This window comes from Amblyraja radiata, chromosome 4, assembly GCF_010909765.2.
Source record: "Amblyraja radiata isolate CabotCenter1 chromosome 4, sAmbRad1.1.pri, whole genome shotgun sequence".
In the NCBI taxonomy this organism is placed as follows: domain Eukaryota; kingdom Metazoa; phylum Chordata; class Chondrichthyes; order Rajiformes; family Rajidae; genus Amblyraja; species Amblyraja radiata.
In genome coordinates this window covers 67461666-67473633 of record NC_045959.1, presented here as the reverse complement: position 1 = coordinate 67473633, position 11968 = coordinate 67461666, and the positions used below count along the sequence as shown (strand labels likewise).

At 42.4% G+C, this 11968-nt stretch overlaps 1 protein-coding gene across 3 annotated transcripts in view; it reads right to left on the bottom strand.

The window, feature by feature from the left end:
• The window catches only part of dtna (dystrobrevin alpha), a 182359-nt gene that overhangs the window by 135085 nt on the left and 35306 nt on the right, over positions 1 to 11968 (bottom strand). For 2 of the 3 annotated variants that reach the window (XM_033019688.1, XM_033019689.1), the window contains exons 3-4: positions 9397 to 9477; positions 585 to 800 (exon numbers count right to left, since the gene is read on the bottom strand). Coding sequence is in view for 1 of the 3 variants with exons in the window: in XM_033019687.1 (XP_032875578.1) it covers positions 580 to 587 (8 nt within the window). In the remaining 2 variants the exon portion in view is untranslated. Of the gene's footprint in view, positions 1 to 579; positions 801 to 9396; positions 9478 to 11968 lie in introns of all 3 variants that reach the window. The other variant, XM_033019687.1, reaches the window with a different exon arrangement.

Below are 11968 nucleotides of genomic sequence, written 5' to 3'. Positions count from 1 at the left end.
GTCTGTGAAAACAAGGAAATAATCAAAACGGTACCCACAATAGTGCGAAAAGTTTTTGCCAGTATCTTTACTCAGCTTTTTCCCCGTAGTCGTTTCTATAAGTTTCTTCACATTTGATGTTATATTTTACAAGAAATTTAACATTTTTAAACTAAAAAAAAACCAAGATTTGGGATAAAGGGGGGACCTACGCAAAAACGGTTAGCGCATACAATTTGCATCACATTACGCCCTTTGTCCATGGTCATTCCTGTCAAGTTACTTCAGAATTTGATGTATATATGTGGTTGGTGTGTGTGTTGTGTGTGTGTGTGTGTGTGTGTGGTGTGTGTGTGTGTGTGGTGTGTGTGTGTGTATATTAAAGAGAGAGGGAGGGACACCACACACACAAGGCTTGCCGTGGGGAAAAATGGGGGAGTGGTGGAATAGTGCCTTGGGTAACCAGGCTTCCTGTGTGGGCTATGGGGTGGGCGGTGCAATATTGCGTTGGGGGACTAGGCCCTCCCGTTGTGACACTTGGTCTAGTCACTAACAAAACTTGAAAACTAAGTGACTTGCCACAAGAAACTGCTGGAAAACGTAACCATTCATAAGCAGCAAGCAGAAAGTTCAGCAGTAAAAACTAATGGGATGTTCCACATTTATCTGATGGGTGGTCGGCATTCGTTTGTCAGCTGGGTAAAGTATGTGAGGATGATAAGTTCAAACGAGCCCACACTGTTCAGCAATTCGGATCCATTGTATTTAGTCCATTTTCTCTGAATGCCTCGATTAACATTCCCAAACATCGACCAAGTGCACTAAACAAAAGAAGAAGAAAGTGGGTGAGTTTCATAAAACAGGAGCCACAGACCCCATCCCTTTTCTTGTATTTCCTTTACTTGAGGTGGTAACACATGTTGACAATAGTAGCTTGCATTCATTGGTCGAGACATTGAGTATAAGAGTCAAGAAGTCATAATGCAAAGCTATATTGGACCTAGTGGGCTGCATTTGGAGGTATTGCATGCAGTTCTGGTCACCCCATTAAAGGAGGCAGGGCCGATTTACCTAAAACTAGACAAGCCTAAGCTTCGGGCCTCGAGGTCTAGGGAGGCCTCCAGCTAAGCGAGACACCTACGTTCAACTCTGGGCGGGCCCCCCTCCTTTCTCTCTCTCTCTATCTCCATTTCCACGCTATCGTGTACGGGCGCCGTGGCTCCGCTCGCTACCTCATCCGCCGCTCGGAAGGGCCGCCTTGCCACATGCGCATTGCTGCGGCCTGCACGTCCCTCCCCCCTGCACATGCGCACAACCCAAGCCAGCACATCATCGGCCGTCCTGCGCATGCGCACTGCAACGGCAACTGGTCGGCGCTGGGCACTTCTTCGCCCTCGCTTTGAATTGTGGGAGATTTGGCTGCCATGGCTGTCCGGTCGCTGCCTCGCCGCCAGCGCTGAAAACCAACGCGGAGGGGGCCTCACAAGTGGAAAGCTTAGGCCTCTCTTCATCTAAATCCGGCCCTGACAGGAGGGATGTGGAGACAATTGGAAAAGGCGAGGAGGAAGTTTACCAGCATGATGCCTGGATTAAGGGTTATTAGCTACAGGGAGAGGTTGAGCAGACTTGTGATTGGTTTCTCTGGAATGCCAGAAGTTGTAGGGAGACCTTTTGTTTTCACTCAGAGGGTGGTGAGGGCCTGAAACATTGTTGGGGGTGGTGGTGGAGAAGACACGATAGTGCTGTTTAAGAGACTTTTGGATAAACATGTGGCTATGCAGGAAATGGAGGGATATAGATTATGTGCAGGCTGATAAGGGTTGATCTTGGCATCATGTTTGGCACAGTCCTCCTTCCTCCTTCATTATAATCTGCTCTAATCTTGATTGATCTAGTGAAAAACACTCCTGGATTCTGTGCTAAAGCGATTATCGATGGCGTTGAGTTTTTTCATCTCTACAGCATTACTCCGACATTTGCAGCATTTTCCGTTTACATTTTAGATTTTTAGAATTGGATTTTTTTTTTTTTCACTTGACAATGTACAGCCTTGGGAGTTCTTTTTGAACCCACACAAGCCTTCAGAAACCAAACTTTAACAATCACCTTCTTTTATCAATCACAAAGTCATAGAATCTTTGTTTTCAGCAACATCACCTAGCTCTCCATTTCTTTATCCCCACCTCCGTGGACATGTTTATTATCTCCAGGCCAACATTCTTTTGTTCCACCTGAAGTAAAGGCCTAACAGAATTCTAGGTTCTATTTTCCTTACATGTTGCTGCCGTCATCAATTCCTCGCCTTGTCCATGATTACAAAGCAATTTGCTTATCACAGTAATTTCACCAATAACTTTTAATTTGTTGAGAGGTGCTTAATTCCCAATTTCAATGTGCAAATGATGCTCCAAAAATCACTTCCAACACTCATCTTGGGTGTCTGAGCCATTTGTTAATTACTCTGTGTAAAGGATGACTTCCTGGCAACAATCTTAATCTGTCTGTAGCTTGCACCTGTGTTCTCTTCTGGCATTCCCACTATTCAGTTCAAAGCAGTGTTTCATGAGCATCTTCGCAATTCTTTCAGCATTGTTGTTTGTCTCTGTGAAATATTGCGAAGCTGACTCCTTTCCAGGTTTTAAAAGCCGGGATTTCCGATTCTCTCCTAATAGCTCAAAGCTATACGCATAAAGGAATCATTTTATCAATCAAAATTGGTCATAGTTCAGTTAACAGCAAAGTCCAATCAGCTTTGTTACGAATTATCCTGATTTGTATTCGACCTGCTTTAGCAATGGAGTTAGACATTCAATGGCTTTGTTGACTGTTGCTTCTGCTTAGTTATATATGCTCAACATTGTGTCTATGAAAAGATCTTAAGAGTCTGATTCAGCTTTATTGTTACAGAGCTATTCATGCTAATATTACATTTTTGACCTTACAATTGACTTTCATTTATAATTGTTTGTTCTTTTTGCAGAATTGATCTGTTCACCCACAATTTCAAAAGTTCCACGTCCCCAAAAGTCAGCACTCTTTAACAAAAGACTGAATACATATCAACGAGGCGAAATAGAAAAGTAAGGCCGGTTTTTTTCAAATATCCAACTGAGTAAAGACTCTATCCTGACAAAACTCATCCAACAAAAGCCTTTTTATTTCTACAATCATGCTCTTTAAAAAATAATTCTCAACTAAATTCGGACAACTTTGAGATCGACTTTTATTCTTTATGGAAAGTTTAATCAAATACTTTCGCTGAATTCAAAATTCACCAAGAAATTTCTCGACAGCCTCAGTACTTTTTTTCTAATGTAAATCTCCCGCAGAAGACATTAACTTTGGTGCAACAAGCAACATGGAATGGAATACTTTATTGTAACATGTAACAAGGCGCAGTGGAATTCTTTGCTTGCATACCCAAGGTATACAAATAGCGGCCACCTACGGCGCTGACAAAGTTACAAAGTATGCCGACTCTTCCTTTGTTCTATATCTTTCCATTCACTAAATATCCATATGCCCATCCAAAAGTCTCTTAAATGCCACTATCATATCGGTCTCAATCACCACACTTGATAGCGTATTCCAAGCACTCACCATCCTGTGCTTAAAAATAACTTGCCCCAGATTTCCTCTCACTCTAAAGCTATGCCTAAAAGTATTTAATTTAGTTTTAGTTTTAGAGATACAGAGCGGAACAGGCCCTTCGGCCCACCGAGTCCGCACCGACCAGCGATCCCCGCACATTAACACTATCCTGTACACACTAGGGACAATTTACACTTACACCAAGCCAATTAACCTACACACCTGTTCGTCTTTGGAGTGTGGGAGGAAACTGAGATCTCAGGGAAAACCCATGCAGTCACGGGGAACACATACAAACTCCGTACAGACAGCACCCATAGTCTGGTTCAAACCCGGGTCTCCTGTGCCGCAAGCGCTGTAAGGCAGCAGCTCCACCGCTGCACCCCCGCAGCCAATCCGGGTGATTTGTTCATCCTGGGAAAAAACTTTGACTGTCTACTCTATCTATGTCTCTCATAATTTAGTATCATTCTATCAGGTCTCCTTGCAACCTCTGGTTCTCCGGAAAAATCAATCCATATCTGTCCAACCTCTCCAAGTAGCTATTATCCCCTAATCCGGGCATCATTCAGTGAAAATAAACACTTTTTTTTCACGGTTCTTAAAAAAAACAAGTTTTTTTATTTACTCGTAGGGTTTACAATGCCCTCCATAATGTTTGGGACAAAGACCCATCATTTATTTATTTGCCTCTGTACTCCACAATTTGAGATTTGTAATAGAAAACATCACATGTGGTTAAAGTGCACATTGTCAGATTTTATTAAAGGGTATTTTTATACATTTTGGTTTCACCATGTAGAAATTACAGCTGTGTTTATACATAGTCCCCCCATTTCAGGGCACATAATGTTTGGGACACATGACTTCACAGGTGTTTGGAATTGCTCAGGTGTGTTTAAGTGCCTCCTTAATGCAAGTATAAGAGAGCTCTCAAAACCTAGTCTTTCTTCGAGTCTTTCCATCACCTTTGGAAACCTTTATTGCTGTTTATCAACATGAGGACCAAAGTTGTGCCAATGAAAGTCAAATAAGCCATTTTGAGTGAGAAACAAGAATAAAACTGTTAGAGACATCAGCCAAACATTAGGCTTACCAAAATCAACTGTTTGGAACATCATTATGAAGAAAGAGGGCATTGGTGAGCTTACTAATCGCAAAGTGACTGGCAGGCCAAGGAAGACCGCCACAGCTGATGACAGAAGAATTATCTCTATAATAAAGAAAAATCCCCAAATACCAGTCTGACAGAAACACTCGTCAGGAGCCAGGTGTGGATTTGTAAATGATTATTGTCCGCAGAAGACTTTGTGAACAGAAATACAGAGGCTACACTGCAAGATGCAAACCACTGGTTAGCTGCAAAAATAGGATGGCCAGGTTACAGTTTGCCAAGAAGTACTTAAAAGAGCAACCACAGTTAAGGGGCTGTCGCACTTGGGCGACCTAATTGGCGAGTTTAGAAGAGTTTTAAAAAATAACATGTTGAAGACCTCCCTCGCACATGTAGAAGACCTCCTTCGACTATGTTGAAGACGAGCTTCAACTCGCTACGACTAGCTACGATTAACTTTGGGAAAATTGGACCTCCTTCGATCTCCTTCAACCTCCCTTTGACTATGATGAAGACTATCTCCAACTACTTTCAACTACCTTCGACTACCCTCGATTACCTACAACTAAACATGCCGACCTACTACGACTAAACCTACGAGTAAAACAAGTATAGATTTTTTCCATGGCGACCTTTATTTACTTGCGGGCATTTTTTAACATATTGAAAAAAAACGCCGCAACCTAGCTGAGGCCTCGAGTATGCGGAGACCACTCTCGAGCATGAAGGAGAGTTACGAAAACCTCCTACAACCTCGTGTCGACCATACTGCGAGTATGAGTCGAGGGCAAACGCGCCAGAACTCGCGGATTAGGTCGCCCAAGTGGGACAGCCCCTTTATGGAAAAAAGGTCTTGTGGACAGATGAATGAAGATTAACATATCAGAGTGAAGGCAAGAGCAAAGTATGGAGGAGGGAAGGAACTGCCCAAGATCCAAAGCTTACCATCTCATCTGTGAAACACGGTGGTGGGGGTGTTATGGCCTGGACATGTATGGTTGCGGAAGGTACTGGCTCACTTATCTTCATTGATGATACAACTGCTGATGGTAGCAGCATAATGAATTCTGAAGTGTATAGACACATCCTATCTGCTCAAGTTCAAACAAATGCCTCAAAACTCATTGGCCGGCAGTACATTCTACAGCATGACAATGATCCCAACATACTGCTAAAGCAACAAAGGAGTTTTTCAAATCAAAAAAATGGTAAATTCTTGAGTGGCTGTCAATCACCCGATCTGAACCCAATTGAGCATGCCTTTTATATGCTGAAGAGAAAACTGAAGGGGACTAGCCCCAAAACAAGCATAAGCTAAAGATGGCAAAGGTTCGGCAACTGGTGATGTCCACGAATCGCAGACTTCAATACAATACAATACCGTTTATTGTCATTTGAACCTCAAATGAAGTTCAAATGAAATTTGGATTCTGCAGTCATACAACAAGAAAAGAACCAAGACACACACCAACACAATTTACACAAACATCCATCACAGTGAATCTCCTCCTCACTGTGATGGAAGGCAAAGTCTTGTCTCTCCCCTGCTCTTCATTCTTCTCCCGAGTAGTCATTGCATGCAAAGGATATGCAACAAAATACTAAACATGACCACTTTCATTTACATGACATAGTCTGTGGGAGGGGGGGGGGGGGGGGGGGGGGGGGGGGGTATGTATAAACACTGCTGTAATTTCTACATGGTGAAACCAAAATGTATAAAAATGGCCTTTATTAAAATCTGACAATGTGCACTTGTGATTTTCTATTATAAATCTCAAATGCTGACTGGTTGCATCGTGGCTTGGTTCGGCAACTTGAGCGTCCAGGAGCGGAAAAGGATGCAGAAAGTTGTAACCACTGCCCAGTCCATCATCGGATCTGACCTCCCCACCATCGAAGGGATCCATCGCAGTCGCTGCCTCAAAAAGGCAGCCAACATCACCAAGGACCCACACCATCCTGGCCACGCACTCATCTCTCCGCTACCATCGGGCAGAAGGTACAGGGGCATCAAATCTGTTACATCCAGGTTCCGAAACAGCTTCTTCTCCACAGCCATCAGGGTATTAAACTCGCCTACCAACAGACTATGAACTGTAACAGCCTATTGCACCTTATCTGCTTATTTATGTGCATATTGAACTGAACTGTTCTGTGTATTTGCTTACAATATTCTGTTGTGCTGCAGCAAGCAAGAATGTCATTGTCCTATCTGGCACACATGACAATAAACTCTCTTGACTTGAAATTGTGCAGTACAGAGGCAAATAAATAAATAATGGGTCTTTGTCCCAAACATTATGGAGGGCACTGTGGTTAATTGGAAGGGCAAAATCACATGCCACATTCTTCACTCTCACCGAGAACGCTGATCTCTTATGACCTGAAATAAAACCTCACATCAGCCTTGACTGCTTCATTTCAAGTCACACGCACTCTCGATTTCCTCCTGTCAGGGTCATTCCACGCTACTGTTACTGGTCCCTGCCATATGTTACAGTTTATGTACTTTTTCTTCAGCTTAATGGAGCAGGCAGAGTGGGCACGGACACAATCACATTGCAGTGCAGGCCTTCACGTGTCCTTTTAGAGACCCTCCTTGGCAACTACCTGCCAGGAGCACCTGCCTGTAGCCTGGAATAGCGGTGAGGGGAGGAATATTCATAGTTCTCCTGCATAAAGGGCACATCAGCTCCTGCATTTCCTCAGCCTGTGCCTCCGACTCCTTTGGACGAGATTTCCACTTCCCTCCCATCATTGCAGAATACATTCATACAATAGCAACACAATCGTGCCAATATTTAACTTGCTTATATTATAATAGTCCCCACAAGACCTGGCTGCAAAGATTGCCTTTACTGTGCTACATGCTGATAACAACAAGAACCTGCAATACATCAATGCCACTGTAATGTGTAGGAAGGAACTCCAGATGCTGGTTTAAACCAAAGATAGACACATAAAGCTGGAGTAACTGAGCGGGACAGGCAGCATCTCTGGAGAGAAGGGTCGACTCGAAACGTCACCCATGCCTTATCTCAAGAGATGCTGCCTGTCCGGCTGAGTTACTGCAGCTTTTTGTGTCTAATGCCACTGTAATGGTGGATCGGACTAATATTGCCAAAGGATAACTGGCAACATTGTTCTGTGATACTCGCAAGTGGAGTTCTTGCGCTTTATATTACTTTTGCAAGCAGTATTCAGATGACCCAGTGTTTTAATGCAATAAAAAGGTTATCTCTGCAGCCTCCTCGTCCCCATACATCAGCAAAACACGATACTGACCGGCCCCTTGTGCACCATTGGCATCGCTTTTATTGACCCAGTCTTCAATATAGATGAGAAACATCCTCCACACCAGAGACATCTAATCTCTGGCCCGCGAGCTAGGTTTGCCCACTGAAGCCCTTGACTCAGACAGTTAATTAGATCCCAATATTAGGCATTGTACCATGCAGAGGTCTAAGGCTTAATGGAATGGCCTGCCAAGATCTCATCTCTACCATTAGTGAGAAACTGGTGAAGAACAGATCTTGGAGGTTAGAAAGGGAGTGTGGCTGAGGGAAGAAGAACAGGGGGGGGGGGGGGGGGGGGGGGGGGGGGGGGGGGGGGGAGGAGTGAGAGGTGTTGAAAAGGTAGGGACTGAGGAGAGGATTAAGTCTGGGGATAGACACAAAATGCCAGAGTAATTCAGCGGGTCAGGCAGCATCTCTGGAGAAAAAGGATGGGTAACGTCTCGGGGTGGAACCCTTCTTCAGACCCGAAGGGGGTCTGCGGAAGATGGGTGTAAAGCTGGGGCGATGGGGTTCAAACACACGTTTGACTTCTTTGGGAAAGGTGGGGGGCTGAGGGAGGGGAGGAAATTATCTGAGCAAAGGTGAAAGGCATGGGAATTGGTAGGGATTTCCAGAGCACAGAAATCTCCCATCTTCATCAGACCTTCTGGTAGTGACACAAATAAAACTAATATTTGACTAACACCAAATGTGGTCCCAATCTAATGATTTATATTTGCTTCAGTTTTTAAGGCCCAGACTCTTCATGGGCCATTGTTACACAGTTGAATTTTAAAATTCATTTCTTTAACAGCATTAGTGCTGTTAAACAAGCAGAATGAAGGGTCTCGACCCAAAATGTTCTCCAGAGATACTGCCTCACCTGCTGAGTTACTCCAGCACTTTGTGTACTTTTATGGCATTTTAAGTTATTGTTCATGCTCTGCAGCCTGTGTTTATTTGCACTCCATTTGCACTCAATAAATCTGGCTCGCATTCTTCTGCGCTCCCTGAATGAGGTTCTTCAAGCACAAAAGATTGGCCCTTGTTATTCTAAACCTGTCAGTTTTACCAGATTAGAATTTACCTTCTAAATTCTGTTCTAAATGTATTCTCCCTATGCCTCCTGAGTTTTATTACTGCTTGGATTCATTTCTCCCCTGCGAAGCTCACCATAATTTACTAAGTTAAAGACTCTACATTATTGTAGGGCACTCAGATGAAAAGTAGCCAAGTCACAGAATGGTAAGGTGTAGGCTTGTATGCGCAATGTATTGCTTAAGACTTTTTGCTAAATGAAAAAAAAATTGGGGGAAAAAAACTTTACTTTCAGGAACCCAATTTGCAGCAAAATGTTTAAACTGCATCAGTTACACAATGGTTGGTAGTAGCCTGGAAGAAGTAACCAATAATTCTGCATTCTGAGATACTCACCATTGCATTTTTTCTGCACGAATCGAAGCTTACATGCTGTCCTATAAGTAGATAAACGAATCCGATCCAAGTCTTGGGCCCCTAAATGGACAAATGATGGCAAATAATTGAATACAGAAATAGAACAAAACAGCACAGGAACTGGTCTTAATGCTGAACATGACGCAGGTTACACTGTCTGCATGTGATGAACAGCCCTCCATACCCTGCATATTCATGTGCGTATCTGAAAACCTTTACACACCACTATCGTATCTGTTTCCATCCCAGGTAGCACGTATCAGGAATCCACCACACTGTGAAAATAAACTTGCCCCGCACCACTTCTTTACCCCCCCTCCCCCTCACCTTAAAGCTATCCCTCTAGTCTTTAACAATTCCATTCTGGGATAAAGGTTTGGATTGTCTACCCTATCTATTCCTCACAAAAGTTTGCATACCTCTATCATGTTTTCACAACTTTCGATGCCACGTTGTCTAACCATTTCTAATAGTAAATACCCTCTAATGTACTCCAGCATCATGGTAAATCTCTTCTGCACCCTGCCCAGTCCTCCACATCCCTCCTGTAATGGGAACGACCAGTACTGCACCCGACAGTTCAACTGCCCAAATGTTATAAAGCTGCAATAATACCTCCAGAATCTCACACACAATGCCCTGATCGATTAAGGCAATTGTAAGATACATTGTAAACAATCAAAATATTCATATTCAAATCTAATATTTTTAGATTTTAGAACTTTACTGAGAAGGGATGAATGGGATTTTCTTTTCAGGAAAACATCTGATTCTTTGAAAGAGCTATGTTTTTAAAAAACGAGCATGCCCACTGCACTTGCTAACACTGGAGATCATCTGCTGGTATATGCATTGTAACTTATAAATAACCTTTTGCTTTTTCCAAACATCTGCTTAAGAATGAACTATTTTGGTATAATCTTGAAACTTCAAAATATTCCTTCCAGCATATACAAATCATCAACAAACAGTAAATGGATTGGTTGTCCAAGAGCTACTAACTTTCAACCATCTCAAAACTTCCTGCAACTCCTCCTGTGAAGAATAAAATGTGGTCACAACCTATTTAGTGACATTTAACAGACAGCACCAAATCCATTGGGAAAGCACATGATTTCTACAGAATTAGGTTTTCATCACACATGAATAGTTTGCCTATTTTGCCCAACAGCTTCACACCAGTATGCACGTATGTTCACAAGATACTCGTTCCATCCATCTTCCTTAACTAGATCCACATAACATCCAGTCTGAAGAAGGGTCTTAACCCTGAAACGTCGCCTATTTCCTTTGCTCCATAGATGCTGCCTCACCCACTGAGTTTCTCCAGCATTTTCGTCTACATTCAATCTGGAATTGTTTTTCTTTCGCCATGTCACTGCCAGCATTTGATCTTGTCAAGGAGGAAAATTGGCTCACCAAACAGATCGTGGTGACTTGCGGTGTAGACTGAATGTAAAATAGATGCTTACAACAATGGCACATCTATTTAATTCTCTTTTTTTCTGGTTTCTTTCTTCCCACGTCTCAATTTCATGATTTAAGGGGCAAGCTGATAATTGGTTCAACGAAGGATTGAACTGGAGGCAATGTTTGTATTATGCCATTCAATATAGGAATTTGTGCAAAACAGACTGGCTTTAAGATCACAGCAATGAATGTGCGATAAAAGAGCTTAATTCCAACAGAGAACACTGGGGAAGCAAAATGTAATTCCAAGAAATGCCGCCAAATTCTTTTAAATTCTTTTTAAATACTTATTTATTATTTTATTAATAAGTGTACATATGTGTCAATGGTTGTCGTGTTTGTATTTTTTTAACCGGAGGAGATGTAATGGAATTTCGTTGCACAGTATTGTGCAATGACAATAAACGTATTCATTCATTCGAAATCCTACAAAAGGAGTTTGCCTGGTGACTTAACCATAATTACCCTGAATTGGGTCACTGAAAAGAGTTTGGTCACTAAGCAAATTGCTGTTTGGGGACTTTACTGTACACACATTGACCGTAACATTTCTTTATGCGAGTAAAATAATGGCAAATCAAAATATAGCACTAGTTGTTTGGCACCTTGTGATGTCTTAAGGAAGCGATGTATATAGAGAGAGACTGGAACACATTCATTCATTCATTGTAGACAGGCTCAAGAGGATGTTTCTTCTATTGCCCTTGCATTGCAGAGCTGAGAGTTACAGTCCTTCACTGGAGTTAATTGTGTAAAATTCTATAAATTGTACTGCAATACCAATGCGGTATTGCCTTCCAGAAGCTCGGATGACCAGATGAGTTGCAAAATTAACATTGTATTTTTTCTGAACATTGAATATGCCATGGCACCAGTCTGATATTGTCATCAACATTTTTTTTCCATCCAAAACCAGTGGAAATCATGACCCGAAACATCACCTATTCCTTCGCTCCATAGATGCTGCCTCACCCGCTGAGTTTCTCCAGCATTTTTGTCTACCTTCGATTTTTCCAGCATCTGCAGTTCTTTCTTAACCAAGTAGTTTAAATGGTTAATTATCCAAGTTCTGTTTGTGAGA